This window comes from Vigna umbellata, chromosome 3 (genome assembly GCF_029865625.1).
Source record: "Vigna umbellata cultivar VRB3 chromosome 3, Vumbellata_1.0, whole genome shotgun sequence".
NCBI lineage: Eukaryota > Viridiplantae > Streptophyta > Magnoliopsida > Fabales > Fabaceae > Vigna > Vigna umbellata.
In genome coordinates, this window is record NC_142167.1 from 35,397,245 (window position 1) to 35,419,333 (window position 22,089).

The 22,089-nt window shown below is 27.4% G+C and overlaps 1 protein-coding gene across 1 annotated transcript; it reads left to right on the top strand.

The window, feature by feature from the left end:
- Positions 1–561: 561 nt before the first annotated feature.
- Positions 562–21,903, top strand: LOC148202419 (uncharacterized). Its single transcript, XM_088109610.1, is given in 12 exon segments — positions 562–924; positions 1,040–1,130; positions 3,313–3,433; positions 7,900–8,804; positions 8,847–10,980; positions 11,064–11,312; positions 11,443–12,156; positions 14,880–15,044; positions 15,047–15,679; positions 16,532–17,119; positions 19,660–20,316; positions 21,091–21,903. Coding segments are annotated over 9 exon segments (6,819 nt in total). The 5' UTR covers positions 562–924; positions 1,040–1,130; positions 3,313–3,433; positions 7,900–7,938.
- The last annotated feature ends 186 nt before the right edge of the window (positions 21,904–22,089 follow it).

The window sequence follows — 22,089 nt, forward strand, 5'->3', positions numbered from 1 at the left end:
ACTTATTAATTATATTTTTTATTCACAAAGAAATTTATTACTACTAGTAATAAAATTTTAAGGTAAATATTTTTCATGGATGTTACTTAACATTATTAGAACTTCACATGTAATTTATATATAGAGAATAAACAAACTTTAAACTCAATAAATAAATTCATTTATTTAATTTTAAAGTCATAAAAAATATTTTAATTAGATTTAAATTATGAAAGATATTTATAAATTAAATTGATTAATTATTAAAAACGGAGTCATTACAAAATTATTGAATATTTGTAAGAATATTGAATTGAATTTTGTTTGGTTTTCGAAAAGGTACATGAGTTACAGGCCCCAACCAGTTATGTCCTTTGCAATTGAATTCCTGAACCATTGGACAGTGACAAGACGTGCTTCCGACACCAGAGAAAGATTAATCGGTTTTTACCCAATAACATATATTAGCTCTTATTTTTAATTTTTTTTCTGATAGCATTAATTACATCCAAATCCACTCTTCATTGTTTGTTCTTTCTTTCCACGTTTTAAATGCCACTTCAAATTTTGCTTTGTTTTGTTATTGTAAAAAGAAATCAATTAAATTAAATCTTATTCTCCTTTTTAAAAATCCAAGAATTTATTATAAAGAAAAGTAAATAATACAAAATTGTGGTGGGTAAAGTAAAATACTCTAGCTTGTGTTTTTCTTCTAACTCTACTGCTACACTACTATATTATTTGGTTACAACAGTTCAAACTTTCAGAGAAAAGTGAATATATTTTTTCCGTGTATGCTTTCCCCATTTCCTTGTCCGTGTGCCATTTTCAGTTTTCTTCTTAGCTTTTCCTCTCTTCATAACTTTCAGTTTGTTGCTTACGATTTGGAATAGTGACGAAGTAAAGACATCACAAATTCTGGATCATCCAATTCTAATAACACAGGTATATGTTTTCTTACTATATACCCTCTTTTTTGTTTCTTCCTCACTTGAGATTATTGTAAAAAAGTTTGTTGGAGGAAATATGTTTGCTGCAATAATAAAGTTGAACACTGCAGCAGCTTGGAAGAAGTCAAAAATGGAGTACTTGGTCTGGTGAAGACTAAGAACATAGCTCTCCTCATTCTCAGTTTCTGCTACACACTCAAGGTATGAGATCCTTAATTATAACACCCTTCCCAGTTGCTTCCACTGCTTTAATCACCCATTTCCTCAAATGAATACACAAAACAAATATATTTGATAGATGCTAACATTAGAAATAAGTACTGATGCACACTTCATTATACAACTTTTAGTTTTGAAGTCTATCGAAATAATATTTATAAAAAAAAATAACTTTTTAAATGTTATATATCTAAACCATATTCTAAACGCAATAAAAAAATAATAGATTTAATATCATCTTCGGTCTCTAATTTTGTTGGATTATATCAATTCAGTTTTTATTTTTAAAAGTGTTTAAAATATTTTTGATTAATAAAATTTGTGTCTAATTTGTCTCTTCCGTAACGGAATTAGTAGATAATCTGACACAAATTATTGGCAACGTGTTAATATATTGTTTTGTGCGTGCTCATGTTTATTAATTAAATTTTATAATATTACATTCAAAAATCATAACTCAAATTCATCTATCCAAGATCAAGGAAAATTGCTTCATTCTTTCATTTCCCTACCTCACACAACCGAAATTTATGTATGTATAATCAACTCAAAAACATCAAATTCATGCACAACAGAGGTTTGAGTCTCATTCTCATCTTAAATCAAAAGATCTTATATCATCAAATCATCAATAACTTCCAAAAAGAAGAAAGAATCAATTAATATGATCACACTTGCATCGGATCTTCCCCTTTCTCCTTGTTTGCACATTGAGCAGACTCAACTTCTACATCGCCGAGGCAAAGACCCTAAAGAACCTAGTTTGATCCTTGGTGATGCCTCCAGGAATGGTCTCATAACAGGGTCACTGTACAAATCCTAAATCAATTTTTTCCCAAATATAAAAACCTTATGTTTAAAAAACCTCGATATGGTGTTTTATTAACACGCCAACACGCACAAAACAATATATTGACACATTGCTAATAACTGGTGTCAGATCATCAACGTACTAACTTTGTTTGATTATATTTAACTGAAGGGACAAATGAGATGCAAATTTTAGTAACTGTAGAAATATTTCAAACACTTTTATAAATGGAGACTGAATTGATATTATATAACGAGAGTGAGACTAAAGAGGATATTAAACCAAAATAATATCCTAAACAGATTATCATAAACGTAAACCTTCCTAAATGCTATAAGTAAACAATCTAACTTTTTAAATATGAAGTGCGAATGTTCCTAAACTATTTTTTCTTAACACATAATTCTTGTTATATGACTATGAAGGTTCTGTCTTCGAAGTTATTTCACTACTCGGATTTGAGTTAATTGATTGGAAATTAACCTATAATGAACTCAGTGACAAATAATTACTTTCACTTAAATATTTATTGGGAACCAAGTGACGGATTTACGAAATTTTTGGATTCCTTCTCGATTGTGAACGGTTTTTTATCTTTTGTATTACGATGTTGTAGACATAGGCTCTCTCAATAATGATTATCTATTTATCAAAGAGACAATAAAATATTTACAGAAAAGAATATTGATGATGGAGATTGTCTAAAGGAGATTTATATAAATAAAATCGAAAAATCTAGAGTTATGACTAAATTTTAGACTTACATAGATAACAACATTTTATCACAGTAAAATTTGAACTGTTGAATTAGAATTTATTTAAAATTTATATTTTAAATCACAAAGGTTGATGAATTTGTAATACATCAACAAAATTAACATCAACATCAATTCAAGTAAATATTTAAACAATTATTATGATTTAGATTATAAATAATTTAAATAATTATTAAAAATAAATAAAACTAAAGTCAATTTACATTAACCTTAACTTCAATAATAGGCCTATTAAATATAAACAGGTCTTCTTAATTTAAATATATATATTAATACTAAAAACAAATGTCTAAATATTTATTAAATTAGTATTAGATAAGATATTCTAAACTTAAATAAATATAAATGTTAATACATATTGTTCCGGGAACCACTAATTTTAATGAATATTAAAATTAAATTACATTAAAGTTAACTATACAAATATTAGCTTAATAAAATTAAAAAGAAGTAAATGCTTTTTTAATTTCAGATTAAATTAAATAATTAGAAATATTAAAATTAAATAAAATCAATGCTAATTATAACAAAATTTTGACAAAATACATTTCATCCAATAAGTTTTACAATGTTGCAGGCTCTCGACTAGTAGAGTATAGAGAAAGAGTGTGACAGACGCAGGAGATGGAGCTTTTGGTAATGATCTAAGTATTTTCCTCAGTGCTAGTTTGTCTTATTGGTGAGAAGCAAGGAGAGAGGTAAGTCCGTTTTATATATGATTAGTAAAACTGAGCTTTTTATATATATTTTGTTATCATGTTTTCTTATTTTAATCAGATAAAGGTTTATTTATATTAATTTATAAAAGTTTAAATAACAGATAAAGGTTTATTTATATTAATTTATAAAAGTTTAAAGTTATTTAAGTATAATATTTGTATTATTGTTTTTTATATATGATATGCGTATGTGTAATTCGAATAAAAATAAGAGTAGATAACATGAAAGAAAAGAAAAAGAGAAAATATGTTTTCATAATGACTACAAACTCTACCACAAGTGTACGACATAAGTTGCAACGCAGAGAATTTCACCTCCAATATGTATGAGAAGCGTTTTATTAAAACAATATTTTATGAATTATATGAAGCTGCCAAGACTACTATCAGAGTATATGAGATGTACACACTTTTGGGATATTCCAACATGGGTGTGGAATATTCCACATAAATGTGTAACAGACCCACATTTCGTACGGATTGGAGGGACATTGATTTTTAAAATTTCATCATATACGTGAAAAGTTTATTAATAAATGTTTAGTTAGAGAATCTTTAGAAATGAGAAAATAATGTATGTATCATAGGATTTCGTTCCATTTTTTTACGGAAAATTTCTAGTTGATATGAATATCAATATGGATAACATTATATTTGATTTTTAATTAGATATGGGAACGAAGAATATGTATATATTGGTTTCCGTCTTTATATTTGTGACAATATATTTCATCTCTATTTCATATTTTTTTAAATTACTAAATTATTTATAATTATATATATATATATATATATATATATATATATATATATATATATATATATATATATTTTGATATTTCAAATTATTTGACTTATTTTATATCTATAAAATTGATATATACTTTTAAGGTATTTTTTTATTACAATCTTGATTATATTTATTTTTTTGAGATATTTTTAAATGATGTATTATAAATTTTAGTGAATAAAAATATACTTTAAGTCTCACATTTAATTATTTTTATTTTTTTAATATTTTTATTTATTGTTTATATTTTTTTTACGAAAAAAAATTGATTTTCAATTTTAAGTATAAAATTGCCTAAATCATTCATTGATTTACTATGTAATATAAAAACTTACTTTTTTTTATTTATTTTCCTTAATCCTTAAGTTTTGTTTTATTTGAAAAGTTTTGTTTTATTTGAAAAGTTTTGTTTTGGTAAAACAAGTTTATCTATCAACTCTTCAACTATTTTTATATTTGGGAAGTTTTGATATATATATATATATAAGGAATTTTCCTTCTAATCATAAGTTTAATTATAATTTTTTTTTCTGCGATTTTATTTAATCATGTATTAAATAATTTTTTTCACATTCTTTTTAATATTTTCATTCATTGTTTATATTTATTTCGTAAAATTTTGTTTTGATAATTTTTATATAGTTACCTTTGTTATATAATTATTTCTCATAAGTGTAATTTTACCACCAATTCAATGAAAATAGTTTATTTATTATAATATAATAATTTAATGTTATTTTCATAATTTCTTTTACATTATTTAACATTTAACATGGAAGTTCAAAAAAGTTAAATATTCATGTTTACATTTAATTTTTTATTTGTTTAATATTTTTTCTCTATTAAATTTCGTTCAATATAATATTTACTGGTGAATCTGAAAAGATATTAGTAAAAATATTTATATTTATAATATTACTAGACTTAATATTTGTTCTTTTTTTATAATTTTAAAAAAATACTTTTTAACTTTATGCACATTCTTCCATTAGTATTTGCAAAATTTATAGGTGTTTTAGTTGTGAAATTTTATTTCTGTTAATTGTGTAATATTCTATATAATTAATTGGTATTCTGATTTTAAATTTATATTCTTATAATTTTCTTTTCTAAATTTTTATAATTTTTTTAAAATATTTGATATTGAAGATATTAAAATATGTCTTTTTGATATTAAATATTTGATAATAAAAGATTATTTTTACATGATTTTTATTTTTTTTATAAAATATAATTAATTGAGTAAGAAAGCGATAATGGTGACAAGTAAAGGATGTATCTGTTATCTACAAAAATCTTATATCTTATGATGATGATATGGTTGAACTTTTACATTTAAGATGACTACGAGATAATAAAACTTGTTTTTACCTCTTTGTATGTCATTCCTAGGAATCTTACTGTTTCCAAATGTGTTGTATGATAAGATAATTCAAATTATATGACTAAAAATAGGTCCATTGATTAGAAAAACCTTTCATGGATTGAGTGTTTTTTATTAGATAAAAAGCTAACTATTTTTTGCTAATATTTGATTTGATTGTGATTTGGTGTATCTAACATTTAGTATATGACAATTGATATTTCTCATAGGTCACACAAAAAATATTCTGTTGAAACTTATAATAAATTTTCTAATATTAATATTAGATTTTATGCTAAAAGTTATATCTGAGAGTTAGAACACGACACTTTATATTTAAGAACGTATTAACTAAGTATCATGCTTTACTCATAACATGATCCACTTAGTCTTGAGATAATATGCAACAAATTTAATGAAGATCAACTGAAAAATAATTATGGACTATATTGACAAATAAAAAATCTCAAAAATCTCAACTAAAAAATAATTAATATCAACTATGATTAAAAAGTTACATCGGTCAAAAATTAGTCTCATTAACATCAATAAAATAGACCTAGCTGATATTGCTTGAAAAATTGGCGTGCTAATGTTAATTTAATAAAATAATGATCGACGTTTTCTCGAGAAAATATTGATAATCCTTAATTGAGAAAATCTTGATTAAACATTGGCCGAAAACTAATTATGAGTTATGTTTGTATGAAAATATGTCGAAAGTACTTTAACGGCATCCATTGAAATAATTTATGTTGATACTAATAGAAATATTTTTGCTTAATATTAATTAAAAAATTTTGTTGAAGTTAAAAAAAATGTAACTAATGTTAATTAACAAATAACATTAGGCTATATGGATAAAAAAAATCACTTTGACGACAATGACAAAAGAATAACTAGTTAACTAAGATAATTAGTAGCATCTGACAAAGTAAATGACATATTATAAAGTTGAAGTTCCACAACAACGAGAAGGTTTACACAATTGGAGGCCTTCATAGATTACATGTAAAACAATGCCAAATATACTATTTTTCTCGATAACAAACACGGAAACCAATTACCACACTAAACTATACCTAAACCAATATTAAGAAGAACATAATCTAGCCCCAAAAGGCCCATAGGTAAAAACTAACCAATAGTGTAAATAGACAACAACCCTTAGGTATTTATGGATAAATATTATTGCACATTTTTATTACTCCATTGTTGCTATCAAAACACTTATTTGAGCATTAGACTGTATCTGCAAACACAATACACCTTCTAGATTGTCTTGAGTTGATTAATCCAAGGGTCTTGTGAAAAACAAGAAAAACATAAAAAAGAGGAATGAACAGCTTTTTAGGCAATTTTTTGCAGTTATCATCTAAATGAGAGAAAACAAGCAATGGGTTTTGGTATAGAAAGGTTGACCTTATGTTTTTGCAAATAATTTGAAAAAAAAACTTCTTCCTCTTTGATTTAATGAAATAAATATTATATGCAATATACTAGATTAAGAGATAGATGATTACTCGTTATTTTTATGCTGACTTGACTGATAACATAGACTATTTCTACCTCTTAACAAACCAATCAAATTTCACTAAATATACTATTGTACGATTGTGTCTTTTTTGATACTATAACCTCTTGTGACTAACTCATAAATATTTTTTCTTATCGTAACCATTTCTGGTTGATTCGAGACCTTTTCAAATTTCATACAAAATTTTAATCTTTAAATCCTAAACATACTACTTTCACAAAAATAAACATAAACCAATTCTCTTACTCTACAATATTTCCTAAACCAAGATTAAGAGTAATATGAGCTTAACCTCAAAGACGCATAATATAAAAACTAATTAAGAGTTGTATAAATAGATAATAACTTTAAATATTTATGGACAAATTTATTTCATATTTATTATTATTTTATTGTTTCTAGTAGAATACGGACAACGTCAAAGTTCATTGTACACATATCATTCCATTTAAATTGTCTTGATAAGATTACTCGGAAGATAACTGAAAACTATTAGGATCAGGAAGACTAAATATAGAAGTGTATAAGGTAAATTTAGAAAGATCCTGTAAAATTCTTAATGGAATAATTTGACCTAACAAAATTTAGTAGTGAAACACAAGGTTAAAAAAATACCTTTTTTATTTTGTAAAACGTGATTGCTTGATTGAATATATGCAAATGTATTTGTGATTTTTATTTAATAAAATATTTTTATTTGTCTTTATTAGTGACTAGACTGATATATTTTTATTATGTGTTTTGTTGGCAAAAAGATGTAGTCGAGGACGGTACAAGGAAAAGAAATTCGAAGTATGGATACTGTATTGAAAATATTTGAACCAGTAATCGAGTATGTGCGGGATCATGGTATTAACCAGGTGATCTACATTTTTCATTATACGAAAAATATTGAGGAATTAAATAAGACAGTTAAGCGTCTTGGAGAAGTAAAAGAGAGCTTAGATAGTCAATGTGATGAAGCTAAAAGAAAGGGTCACATAGTTAAACTCAGGGTTGAAGAATGGTTTGGGGAAGTGGGTGAATTTGAGAATAGGGTTGAGAACTACAGGAAAAATGCAGGTCACAAGAAGACACGGGGTCTCTATTATTTGCTTCCTTACTATAGGCACAAATTGGGTAGAAAAGCAAAAAAAATGGAAATGGAGGCTTTGAAGCTAACAAATGAGTCCCCCAAGGTTGACGAAGTTTCCCATGCAGAGAAAATATCATCTTTTGACATCACTTCATCTAATTCTGGCTACATTGAATTTAATAGTAGAAAATCCATTATGGAAGACATAATCACAAAACTTAAAGATCCCAATATGAAAATTATTGGACTCCATGGATCACAAGGGATGGGTAAGAGCACTTTTATAAAAAAAGTTGCTAATAAAGCTAAAGATGAGGGGTTGTTTGAAAGGGTGGTTGAAATAGATGTAACTATCAGTCCCAATCCTCTTAAAATTCAGGAAGAAATTGCATATGTGTTAAACTTGCCATTAGCAGGGGAAAGTGAAAATGTAAGAGCTGATTATCTAAGGAGATGGTTAAAGATTAAAAATGTGAGCATCCTTATAATCTTGAATGACGTTCATGAAAGATTAGACTTGAATAGGTTGGGGATTCCGGTTGAGAATGATTATGACTTAAGAAAGACAAATGAGTTAAGCATAAGGTCAAGTAAACAAGATACAAGGTCAAGTAAACAAGATACAAGGTCAAGTAAACAAGATACAGCCGACAACACACGGGGTACTGACGAAAAAGTGCCAAAAAAAACAAATTTTCTTGGTAATTATAAGGGATACAAAGTTTTGCTTTCTTCATGTGATAAGAAAGTATTTCCTGATGAGGTTGATGTTGAGTCAAATTTTTGTTTAAAGGAATTAGATGACAGTGATGCCTTGATGCTGTTTGAGAAGGTGACTGGAGGATGTAATAAAATGTCTATGCCTAAAGAAGAAATCCAAAACTATTGTAAAGGGTTGCCCATGAGAATAGTTAAATTTGCAATGGCATTTAAAAACTGGAGTGAGTCAGAAAGTGAACCTACACTAGACAAATTTAAAAAGCAAGGTTTGGTTGAATGGAAGAAGTCTTCGGATATTCCTAATAAAATAAAATATGACCTTCCAAAAAATAAGGAACTCAAGTTCATTTTCTTGCTTTGTGCTCAAATGGGCCACCTACCTCTGGTTAATGACTTGGTGAAATATTGCTTTGGATTAGGTATATTTGAAGGGGTCTCTTCCCTTAGTGCAGCTCGTGAAAAAATAAATGAAGCGATTCAAGAGCTAAAAAATTTGAGTTTGGTGTCGTTCGAAAGTCCTAATATTCATTTCAGTATGTCTCATATGGTTCGAGATGATGCTTTAAGTAATGCTCTCACGGATAACAATGTTTTTGCTTTCAGAGATGGAAAACTAGATTATTGGCCCAATCTTGAAAAATGCATTTCAATTTCTATATGCAATAGTGACATTATGGATGGGTTTCCTCGAGTCATAAATTGTCCTCAACTTAACTTTTTGCAAATAGAAACCAACAATCCATCTTTGGAAATTCCTGACATTTTTTTTAGCAGCATGAAAAACTTGTTAGTGTTAATATTGACTGGTTTTCATCTATCAAGCTTACCATATTCAATTGAAGACCTATTGAACCTCAGAATGCTTTGTTTGGAGCGGTGCACTTTGGATTGCAATTTATCGATACTGAGAAAGTTTAAAAAATTAAGAATTCTTAGTTTTTCTGGATCTCAACTTAAAGAGTTGCCATTTGAGTTACGATTCTTGGATAAATTGCGACTACTAGACATCAGCGATTGTTTCGAGTTGAAGATTATTCCATCTAATCTTTTATCAAGTTTGACATGTTTGGAAGAGTTGTACATAAGCAAAAGCTTGATCAAAATGTTGGTGGAAACAGATACAAATAAAGGTCAAAATTCTTCATTTCTTTCTGAGTTAACGAATTTGCATCAGTTGAAAGTGGTAGACATAAGCATCCCATGTGTTTCATGTATTCCTAATCAATTGATCTTTGACAAGTTAACATATTACAAGATTGAGATTGGAGACTTTGAAATGATTTCTGTTGGAGAATTTTGGATGTCCAATAAATATGAAGAACTTAAAGTTTTGGCATTGCAACTGAAGAATGACACTGACATTCGTTCCAAAGAAGGCATTATGTTGTTGCTTAAAACAGTAGACCGTTTGATGTTAGGAGAGGCAAGTGTTCAAAGTGTTGTTAATGATTTGAATATGGATGGATTTCTGAATTTGAAACATTTATCCATCATAAATAACAACGACATCGAATATCTCAATTCAACAAAGCTCTCTAATTGCGGGAATGTTTTTCCGAATTTGGAATATATATGCCTATACAATATGATGAACTTAAAGATGATATGTTACGGTGAAGTTACAGTTACATCATTTGCCAAATTAAAAACTATCAAGGTTGAGATGTGTGACCGGTTAGAGAACCTCTTCTCCTTTTACACAATTAAAATTTCTACTTGTGGTGAAGAAACTAGTGAGATTTCTGATTGTAATTCTTACATGAATGAATTTCTCGCTAGTCTAGAAATGATTGAGGTTTGTAAATGTGAATCTTTAAAGGAGATCCTTCGAATACCAGTGAATTATGATAAGGTTGAATTTCTTATGTTGCGCACTTTGACACTTCAATCATTGCCATCATTAACATGTTTTAGTACCAAAGTGGAGAGTTCTCGTGGGTCAAATTTGAGACAGGCTCAAACTACAAATAGGGGTCACACAGAAATTTCTACTGAAGAAGATGACCATAGTGACATGGCGCCTCCTCTTTTTGGTGAACTAGTATGTCACTACATATTTTTCATATTTATTTTAAATAATTAGCTCAATTGTTGTAAACATATTAATTGTGTATGTGTTTACAGGTTGAAGTTCCAAACTTAGAGAACTTGAATTTATCCTCACTCAACATTCATAAGATATGGAGCAACCAACATTCGTCAAGTGTCTGCTTCCAAAACTTGATAAAATTAGTTGTTAAAGATTGTGATAAATTGACACATCTATGTTCATTACCTATGGCAAGCCATCTGAAGAAGTTGAAAAGCCTCGTCATAAGTGGATGTCCAATTATGGAAAAGATTTTTGAGACTGAAGGAATTAGTGCAGAAAATGTGTGTATTGTTATATGAGTATATGTTTTTAGTTGACTTAATATTATGTTTATGGTTCTTTATCACATTCTAATTTTTGTATTTTTTTTACCTTTATATATAATAATGGCTTGTTTTCTTTAAAATGCAGGTATATGTCTTCCCTAAGTTGGAGGAAATCCACCTTAGCAAAATGAATGGGTTAATTGATATCTGGCAAACTAAAGTGAGCGCCGATTCCTTTTCTAATCTCATTTTCGTGAGAATTGAAGAATGCAATCAACTGAACAAGATTTTTCCGAGTCAGATGCAAGGATGGTTTGAAAGTTTAATTAACTTGGAAGTTTCTAAGTGCGAGTCCGTGATTGAAATTTTTGAAATCAATGATTCTCATGAAATAAATGCTTCTGGAATAGACACAAACTTGCAAGTTATTCTTCTTGAACGTCTTCCAAAGTTGAAGCAATTGTGGAGCAAAGATCCAGATGGAATTCTCAACTTTAAAAAATTGCAGTCTATAGATGTACGTTATTGTGATGAACTAACAAGTTTGTTTCCAACTTCTGTAGCAAAAGATGTTTCAAAGCTTGAACGCATGTCAGTATTTTATTGTGAGAAGATGGTGGAAATTGTGGCAAGTAAAGATGCACCAGAAGATATGAAGGATCCATTAAAGTTTCCTGAGCTAACTTATGTGAGACTATATGGGCTATCAAACATGAAGCAATTCTACGAGGGAAGACATCCTATAAAATGTCCAAAATTGAAGGAGCTGAGTATAGACAAGTGCGTGAAGCTTCAAACATTTCTCCAACAAAAGAGTGAAACGAGAAATGAAGAAAATTTCATTTTCTTAGCTGAAGAGGTAAGCAACATGCCATCTTTATCTTATTTCAGAAAAAAATAAAAATAAATTAGTTTTATGATATGCTTGATAGAGACTAAAAGAAATAAAAGAAAAATAGAGAAAAGAAAATATGTCAGAACCAAAAGACAAATAATAAAGATTGTGTAATTAAGAAGAAATGAAAGACGAATTAATAAAAAAAAATTGAATTTTAAGTATTTAATTTTAAAAGAAATAAAGGAATTAATGCTACTTTATTTTATTGTTAAATTTTTATTATGATTATTACTGTCATTAAAATTTCCTTTTTTAGTGTTATTAAACATATTTAATTTACTATTATTATAATGATTGAAAAGTTTGTACTTTGACAAAAAAAAATATAGTCTTTCATCTTGTATTCTTTCGCACGTTTCTATTTTTTTAAAGGTGAAATCAAAATTACTTCGTTTTCTTATCATTTATTAGCAAACTGGTACTATTGATGATTAATTATGGATTATTCTCATTGTTTAAAACAGATTTAAATACAAAATCATGGTTGATTTATATATATTAATTTTTTAATTTTTAACTAGAATTTAGTGAATTTTTTTTACTAACTATAATTTTTATTTCCCGTAGAATAACCAAAGTGGCATAAGAGTGAGTAAAAGAGGGTTAATGATGTTATGATAATGGTGTAATTTTTCACTCCATTTATGTAAATGGACAAAAAAAAATTAAATTTTACAAGTACGAACCTGTTATATCATGCCATACAATTTCAATAATAAGAAGAAATAAATTTTTTATTTTTCAAAGTGAAGTGATGTTGATCTAATACGACTTCAGTATGAATATAAAAGTTATATGGATAAAATATAACTTTTAGTAGTGTTAATCTCGTTGTTTTTAGTGTTTAACTGTAGTTCTTTTTAGGAATAGCACAACTAACGTGTTTTGGGTCTAAAGGGTTTGGTTGACTTTTGCATTATAATTTATTTGTAGTAGATATTTGATGTTTTGAAAAATAAAGTAATTGATATTTTATAATTAGTTGTCTATATAAAAAGATTTATTTTGAAATATGAAAATTAAAATTGTGTAATTATAAAGAAAGGTAAGACTGTACTTCATGTTTTAAGGATAATGTGGAAATTTTATGAGATAAGATATTTTATGATTTTTTTAAAATTATAGGAAAAATAATATATATTAAAAATATGGAAATTAATATAATGTTTGGAATTAGGAATTATATGAAAATTAAGACTTTAAATTTAAGTATTTATATATTTATTTTTTGTTAATTATTTTATGGAATAGTAGAATTTAAAGTTAAAACTTACTGAAATTATGTCAAGCTTACAAAACTTCAGTTAAACTAAAAATTAAATGAGGATTATGTCTAATCAAAGTTGTGTTTTATACTACTTATATACTTGCACAAAGGTCTTGTTAGACAACTATAACTTCATTTTTTTGGACCTGAAATCGTAATAGCATGCCACAACTTATTTTAAATACAATCGTGTTATGTTGACATAACATATAGGTAAAAGTTTTAAAAATTTGCCCATTTTAGGTAATGTATATTTAAAATTAAATCATTTATGGCAATTTGCAATAAAAGAGAGTGTGACCTATTGAATCGTAGCTAATAGAGAGCTTAAAATATCTCTTGGCGAATGTCCAACATCAAAGAAAAACAAAGTTTAGCGATAGCAAATAAAATCTATATATACCTCAAGAAAAAGTTTTATTTTTATTGTTTGTTTGACCTCTCATATTAATTATAGATAAAATTAATTTAAAATATATAAATATAAATAATCTTAATGTTAAACTACTTCTTAATATGATATTAAATTCTATTGTAATAAAATTCGATGGCTTATAATGTCATTTTCTATCATGCCAGTGTCGCCACTCACAAAAGTCTAAATCCCACACATAAAGTGAAGGGAAATGGTCGATAGGAATGCCAAAAAATGTTATACGTTTATAAATATTTATGTGAACCAAATATAAAATATATATACTAAAGTTAAAATGAAATATTAGTATTTATATATGTAAGAAAAAACATTGCTGACCAAGTCCCCATCACTTTTAATGAAGTTTTGCTACAAAAAGAAAAATGTTGGAGATCTGGTATCCATTAGAAATAAAATTGATTTAGAATATATAAATAATTGTAATTATTACTTTTCAAATCAATTTTATGATATGAGAATTGACTTAAATTCCCTTCTTATTAACATTGACTTAGAATATATATATATATATATATATATATATATATATATATATATATATATATATATATATATATATATATATTATTTGGCTCTCTAACATTTATTTATATCAATATATAAGTTGAAATTCTAATGGTTATAACTAAAATATTTTATGTAACTAAAATATCTTTAAAGAATATAACATAAATAAATACGAAGTTTAACTAATACTGTTTGTTTTTGGCACATACATGATCTAGGATTGTGAATCTTTGGGATTTCTAAACTCAAATTACATCCATGACATTAATATGATTAAATGAAATTTTGAAAAGTATGATGTTCCTATTTTAATTTATAATTTAAGATTTTTAAAAGTACAAACAAGCAAACAAAAACAAAAATGTTAGGCAATACTAATTAAATATGCAAACTACAATAACAAAAACAAATTTGAAGGGATGGGGGAGGCATTTAATTCATTATTCTTAATTAGTATTTATCTTTATTCTTTAGGTATTCCCTAACTTGGAGTATATGGAAATTCACTACGAAGCTCAAAAGTTATTACCCAAGTACCAAATGCAATGTTTAAAAGAGCTTATTATCTTGGAAGTCAAGTCTCCAGATCTTCTCTATTCGTTTATGTATAGAATGCCAAATCTAGAAAAGTTAAAGTTGACTTTTCCTCAATATTTGAAGAGTCAGTGACAAGTTCAAACATTGAGCCGCAAGAATTGGGAACCGTGTTAAAGCTGAAGCAATTGTATGTTTATTTCTCGGATATAACGGATCTAGGATTTGAACGATACCAAGTTCTACAAAGACTAGAGCTTTTGAGATTAAAAGGTTGCCACAACTTGAACACTTTAGCTCCTTCCTCTGTAATGTTGACTTATTTGACGTGTTTGAAACTGAAGAATTGTAACGGATTGAGGAATTTAATGGCATCCTCGACTGCCAAAAGTATGGTTCAACTCAAGACAATGAAGGTAATCAAATGTGATAAAATAGAGCAAATAATAAGCATGGAGGAAAGTGAAGAAGGCAAAGAGATGAAAATTGTATTCGGCAAATTGATTTCTATAGAACTTGTGGGGCTAAAGAAGCTTGCAAGTTTTTGCAGGCATAAGGAGTGTGAATTTGAATTCTCATCACTGGAAATGTTTATTGTAAGAGAATGTCCGAAAATGGAGAAATTTAGTGAAAATATGTCGATAGCACCAAAGTTGAAGAATATATTTGGTAATGAAAAATCCAAATGGCAATGGGAAGGTGACTTGAATGCCACCATACAAAAAGTTTTCAATGATAAGGTACTTACTTTTTTTCTTTATTTAATACTATATTCTTATATGGGAAAAAAATAAAAAATCATGATTGAAAATTACAAATACACATACATGTTTTTGCCATGAAAGCTTTAAATAACATTGAGATTTTTTTTAGGATACCTTTTTAAGACCTTTTATCTATTTATTAAATTAGATTTTGTTCTTCTATTTTTAAAGAATTAAATTCACTATTATTTTTCTGAAAAAGCATTCGGTGCTATAAATTTCCATTTAAACAAAAATACGCCCTGAACAACGTGTCATATTTTCACAGGTAAGTGATTTTCACACAAGATGTTTCAAAATTTTCATTATAATTAATTAATAGATTTTACATATTAAAATTTATTGTTTTAAAATAAAAATAAGACAATCTGGCACGGTAATTAGTTAGTTATTTTAAATTTTAAATAATTAATTTTTTAAATAATTGTAATATAACACTTTTAATAATTTACTTATATATATTTTCGTTGTTATCACTACGAGTACTTTTAAATTAATAAACTTAATTTTAAATATATAACTATTATAGTAAATTTATAGTATTACATTATACTTGTCTAAAAATATATAAAAAAATAGTATTGCTATTTATTTTATTTTATATTAACAGTACTAATAAATATATTATAAATGAAAAAATATATTTTTACTTATTGTAAGGTTATAATTTTAAAATAAAAAATAGTAATTATTAAAGTGAGGGCTATAGTAAAAGTTTTTAACTTGAAATATGTAAATTTGTTTTTTCTTTAACTTCGTGGGGAATAAAAAAAGTAAGATTATATTTTAAAGGTAGAAAAGTAATTTAATAATTTGTCTGATTTACAGGTCAGTTTCGCATATACTGAATATCTGTGGCTTGACGATAATATTATACAGCATTGGGGGCAGCAAAACAACTTTGGGTATTTGAAAAGGTTGACGGCATGGGGATGTGATACTCTAAAACATATAATTCCATCTCATTTGCTTTCTTGCTTTCACAATTTGGAAGAGTTATATGTATACAATTGCAGTGATGTAGAGGTGATATTTAATATGAATGATGAGAACAAGGTGATGATAAAACCTTCCCGAATATTCCGTCTGAAAATATTGGATTTATATAATCTACCAAAACTGGAGAAGGTATGGGAGAAGAATCCGGAGGGAGTCATAGGCCTTCAACCGCAAAAGGAAATGCGTGTTAAATATTGTAAGAGTCTTAAAAGTTTGTTTCCAGCATCGGTAGCCAAAGATCTTACAAGACTCCAAGTGCTCGAAGTAACAAACTGTGAGGAATTGGTAGAAATCTTTTGGAAGGATGAAAAGGATGAGGAAAGAAGAACACAAGAGTTTGTGTTTCGTGATCTCACCTCATTGACACTAAAACAACTGCCAGCCCTCAAATACTCTATACGCTGCTCTAAACAACAGGTAATTCTCAAAACTTTGCCTTTATGTGACCATTCAAAAGTTAGTATATATAAGAAAAGTTATTTAAATAACAGAGGCGGTACATATATAAAGATATATAAGAATGACAAACAAATACGCCTATAGTTTGTGTTTGCGTGTTCTCAACAGTAATGCTGTTAAAGCCCGTTTTATGCAATGATGAATTGGCTTAATTACATTTGTTAAAGACAGTTTTATGCCAGCTGCACTCGGCAAATTCACTCTCCAAATTTGGAAAAGGTATTCAATGGGGAAATTTTCGCTCATGACAATATACCACGAACTTGCTTTTCAAGTTTTAGCCTGATCCAACAGTCAAAAGCAAGGATCATAATTTTTTTGAGCTGCTTGATGAATATGAAAACTCAATTTTATGGTCTCTTCCATTTGAATTATGTGAGACAAAATGAACTGACAAATTTGAGATATAAAAGTGGGAGTTCATCCCAACAATAATAACATTTAAGTGTTAGCATTGTGCTACAATACCCATTTTAAACCTCTTTAGTTTCTCTTTTAATTCTTATCATCACACCTTGAAATGAAATTATTCCTTCAATTTCTTTCTACAATACGGTTACCTAATAATTAATCAAGGAATTTCGTTTTCTTTATTCTGTACCATCTGTTAGTATCTATAATCCCAACTTTTTAGGTCCTCGTTTTTATTCTATTTTATTATTATGGTTTGTTATTTTATTTTTCTATTTTCATGTTGTAATCATTGTTATGGTTAGACCCGTGAATTTGGTCCTTATTACATCGTTTGGTCCTAACCCACATGAGTTGAGGCTAAAAAAATTTATAGAACCAAAAAGGTCTTTATAGAAAAAATCCACAGAACCAAGATATCTATAAAAGTCCTGTTGATCAAGGCCAACAACCCATGGGTCTTTTTTTTTTTAAATGTTCATTTTGAATACAAGAAAAAAAGTAATTAACTTTTAATTTATTACAAAAATAGTTGCTATAAAAAATAAACTGAAATCCTTATAGGAGGAGAATTCTAAAATCAAAAAGTAAAAACAAAAAGACAATATTTAATTTAGCTTGTTTTTTAGGCTATAACTTAGAAATCTTTTCATAAAAAATTATACTAATAGAAATTTAAGAGTGGATTTTCTCTAGTCTGGGCTCTTAATTTAGAAAAATAATTTAGAAAAATGAGGCTTCTATATTTTCTTAGAAAGCAATTGATAAATGAATTAAATATAAATTATTTTCTTTTTTATTTTATACTCAACAAATCATGCTCATAACATAAATAATAAGTAAAAAGAAAAGACTCATAAATCTTTTGCAAGGTGCAGTTGTATTTGTCTATAGGATTCAATCTGGTTGTACTACTCATCCAAATTTTTTACATTTTAAATGTCATAAACATAAACATACATTTTTGTTGGGTTCCAATTGAAAGTTTAAAATCAATTATTTAATGTGTGTTAGTTAAAGAATAGAAACACTATAACATTTTGTCAGTCTATAGTACTTTAAATCTATTTAAAATTTTCATTTTTTTATAAATTTTTAAAAAATTAACTTTTTTTTTTATAATATATCTTATGGTTATTTTGAGACAAGATTATCAAGAGAGAAAAAAACAAAATAAAACATAAGTTTAATTTACACATAAAATATTAACACTATTTTTTATCCAAAAATTTTACATAATAAAATTTTCAATTATTTTTTATAAAATACTCAATTTTCTTATTTTCTATTTTCACGTACTTGAGTGAACTTTCAAATATTGGTAAACTAAAGTTAATTATTACTATCATAACAATTATATATTTTATTAAAGTAGATGATTGGAAATACCAGTCCATATTCATCATTTCTCTCTTTATAATATAGTTGGGGGAAAATCTCACAGCTAAGTTTATCTGATAAAATATAATTCATTGATAAAGTTGATGAATGTTTCTCTCAACAATGGACAAGCTGTATCATTTCTGTGTTTATATTTTAATTTTTACAATCTATGAGTGATACATAATAAATATATATGAAGTATTATTTTGAACATTGTCGTATATGAGTAAGATATAAAAATATATATTTTATTTAATTTATAAAAGAAATTGTTATTATATATTTTATTTAATAACATAATAATAATAAGTATGATATAAAAAATATTGATTTAAATATAATAAAATTATAACATATTAAACTATCTAATAAAATATATAACTTTATATATATATATATATATATATATATATATATATATAAATAATATTGTTTCTAAAAGTTAAATAAAATTTTGTAGTGAAACTAAATCACCTTAACCCTGATCTTAACCTATTTGAGAGGGAGTTTTGGAGGTTGAGACTTTTTCTTGACTCCATTTGAGGACTTGAGAAGATTTTTTCAAAAAGTGGTTTAGGACTAGTCCTGGGTCATGGATCAACTCTAATTATGGTAATCATGAAAAGATGTATTCCCAAAGTTAACATTTCAAACAAATTCCGACGTGCACAAAAACAAAATTCTAAACATAATTTCTTTTGCAGGAGAGTATATCAAATTTGCGCTTGAGCGAAATACAAGAGTTATGTCTTGGCTCACGACCCATCCCAAACTCCTGCTTCGGTCTCTTAGATTCTTTGATTGTGGATGGATGCAAGTTTTCATCAGATGTACTTCTACCATTCAGTTTACTTTCTTTCCTAGCTAACTTGGTAACATTGGAAGTTAGAAACTGCGATGATGTCAAAGCCATTTTTGATGTCAAATGTACAACACAAGGCAGAGATGTGACATCTACGGGACTGCCCCTCCCTTTTTCTCTGAAGAAATTGACTTTATCGAAGCTGTCAAATCTGAAGAATGTTTGGAATGAAGATCCTCATGGAATTCTAAACATGCGCCATCTACAAGAAGTACATGTTGAGAAATGTAAAGGCCTTGAAAGCGTGTTTCCCACTTCAGTAGCCAAAGATCTTGTGGAGCTTGAAAGTCTAGTTGTAAAAGACTGTGAGAGATTGATGACTATTGTTGTAGAAGACAATACAAATGGAAGTCTAGAGTTTACATTTCCCTGTCCCTGTGTGAGATCATTGAATCTACGGGACTTGCCCAAGTTCAAGTATTTTTACTACTGCTCTCTCAAGCGTCACACTTACAAGCGTCTCGAATCGAATACAGAGAATCAAGTCGATATTGAAAGGGTACGTACTACTATTTTAGCACTTCCTCGATGCACAATATGAATCGTCACTGCAAATTTAATGTGGAATCATCAATTTCTTTAGTTGTTTACCATTGTTCAATATGAATAGTACAAAATAATCATTAAAAATATGTAACTTTCACGTATAAGTCTTCTATCTTCTTTGCCTATTAACCCGCCACTTTTGTTTTAGATATCATTGAAGTGATAGGATCGGTAGCATGTTAAAAGAATAACCATTGTCACAGAGTCTATTTATTGATTGGGAAGTGTCAATAATTGAGTAGTTAAGTTCTTAAAAGGAAAAAAGGGCTATTCAAAATTAAATTTGAAGGCAACTGCACAAGTATCTCTCTTTTCTAAAATTACAAAAGGTAATTCGAAAACATAGGTAAAAAAAGGAGTAGTGATTAATATATATTATATTATTATAATTTATGAAAAATAATTAATATACGTATTAGATTAGTTAAAATTAGTATATTATATTTTATTACAAAATTAAACAGCAATATTTTTATTAAAATTGGTTTGACTCTGACTGAAATAAGATTAAAGATTTGTCCGGTTGAATAATAAAGTTCAAAGAACATGTATTTGTATAAATAAGTAAAAGAATACACATTATGACAACAACAAGATTATTAGAGACACTATTGTACTTTATCATTATTAAAACAAAATAATGGTGCTTCAACCTTTATAAACAATTATCATAGGTAATATTATAATGCCCTAACTTGCTTTTTCTTGTGTTTTTTTGTTATTACAGTGTTTGATACTTGGGAAGTATGGAATGGAGAAGATTTCGGGTGAAGACTTTCAGAGAAAACTCTTAAGCAACTTAAAAGTTTTTACTCTCTCTTTTGGATGGGATGTATTTCAATATGAAATTCTAGAACAGGTGCCCAATATAGAGAAGCTTGTGGTGGGCTATGGTTCCTTCGAAGGGATGTTTTGTCGTGAAAGTCCTAAAAGTGTGAATTACAGTGGACTTCTATTACAACTCAAAGAATTACGATTGGAGTCTCTTGGAGAGTTGGTTTCCATAGGGTTAGAAAACTCTTGGACGGAATACTTTGTCAAAAATCTAGAAACCTTTGAAGTCATTAGTTGTTCAAAATTGAAAAACGTGGTAGCGAGCAAAGTGTTTCTCTCCAATTTGACATATTTGAAACTTGAAAGTTGTGATAGCTTGCAATATTTGTTCACATCCTCAACAGCCAAAACTTTGGATCACCTTAAAACAATGGAGATAAAAAATTGTCACTCAATTGAACAGGTAGTGTTTAAGGAGGAGGAGGAAAAATCAGATGAAGATGAGATAATATTTCCGAAACTCATTCGTTTGAATCTTGATTATTTACGGAAACTCCGATTGTTCTATACAGGAACATTAAGTTTCCCATCATTAGAGGAATTGTCAGTAACAGATTGCCCCGAAATAGAAACTTTCTGTACTGGTACGATAACAGCATGCAAGTTGTCTCAAGTTAAACTTTCACGATATTCAGAAGCTATTCCAATAGAACATGATCTCAACAAGACTATGCAGAAGGAATTTTTGGAAGAGGTATATGTTTAATATTCTTATTTCAACATGGATATGATTTTGTCGTTACAATACCCTCTATTAGAACTTCAGTATGAATTGAATTTATGACTCTCTGCCTTCTAAATAACTTCCAAATATATTAAATTATCTTTATTTTATTTTCTAACTAAATTGTATACAACCAAACTATTCTTTCATTACTAATTCTATAAAAAT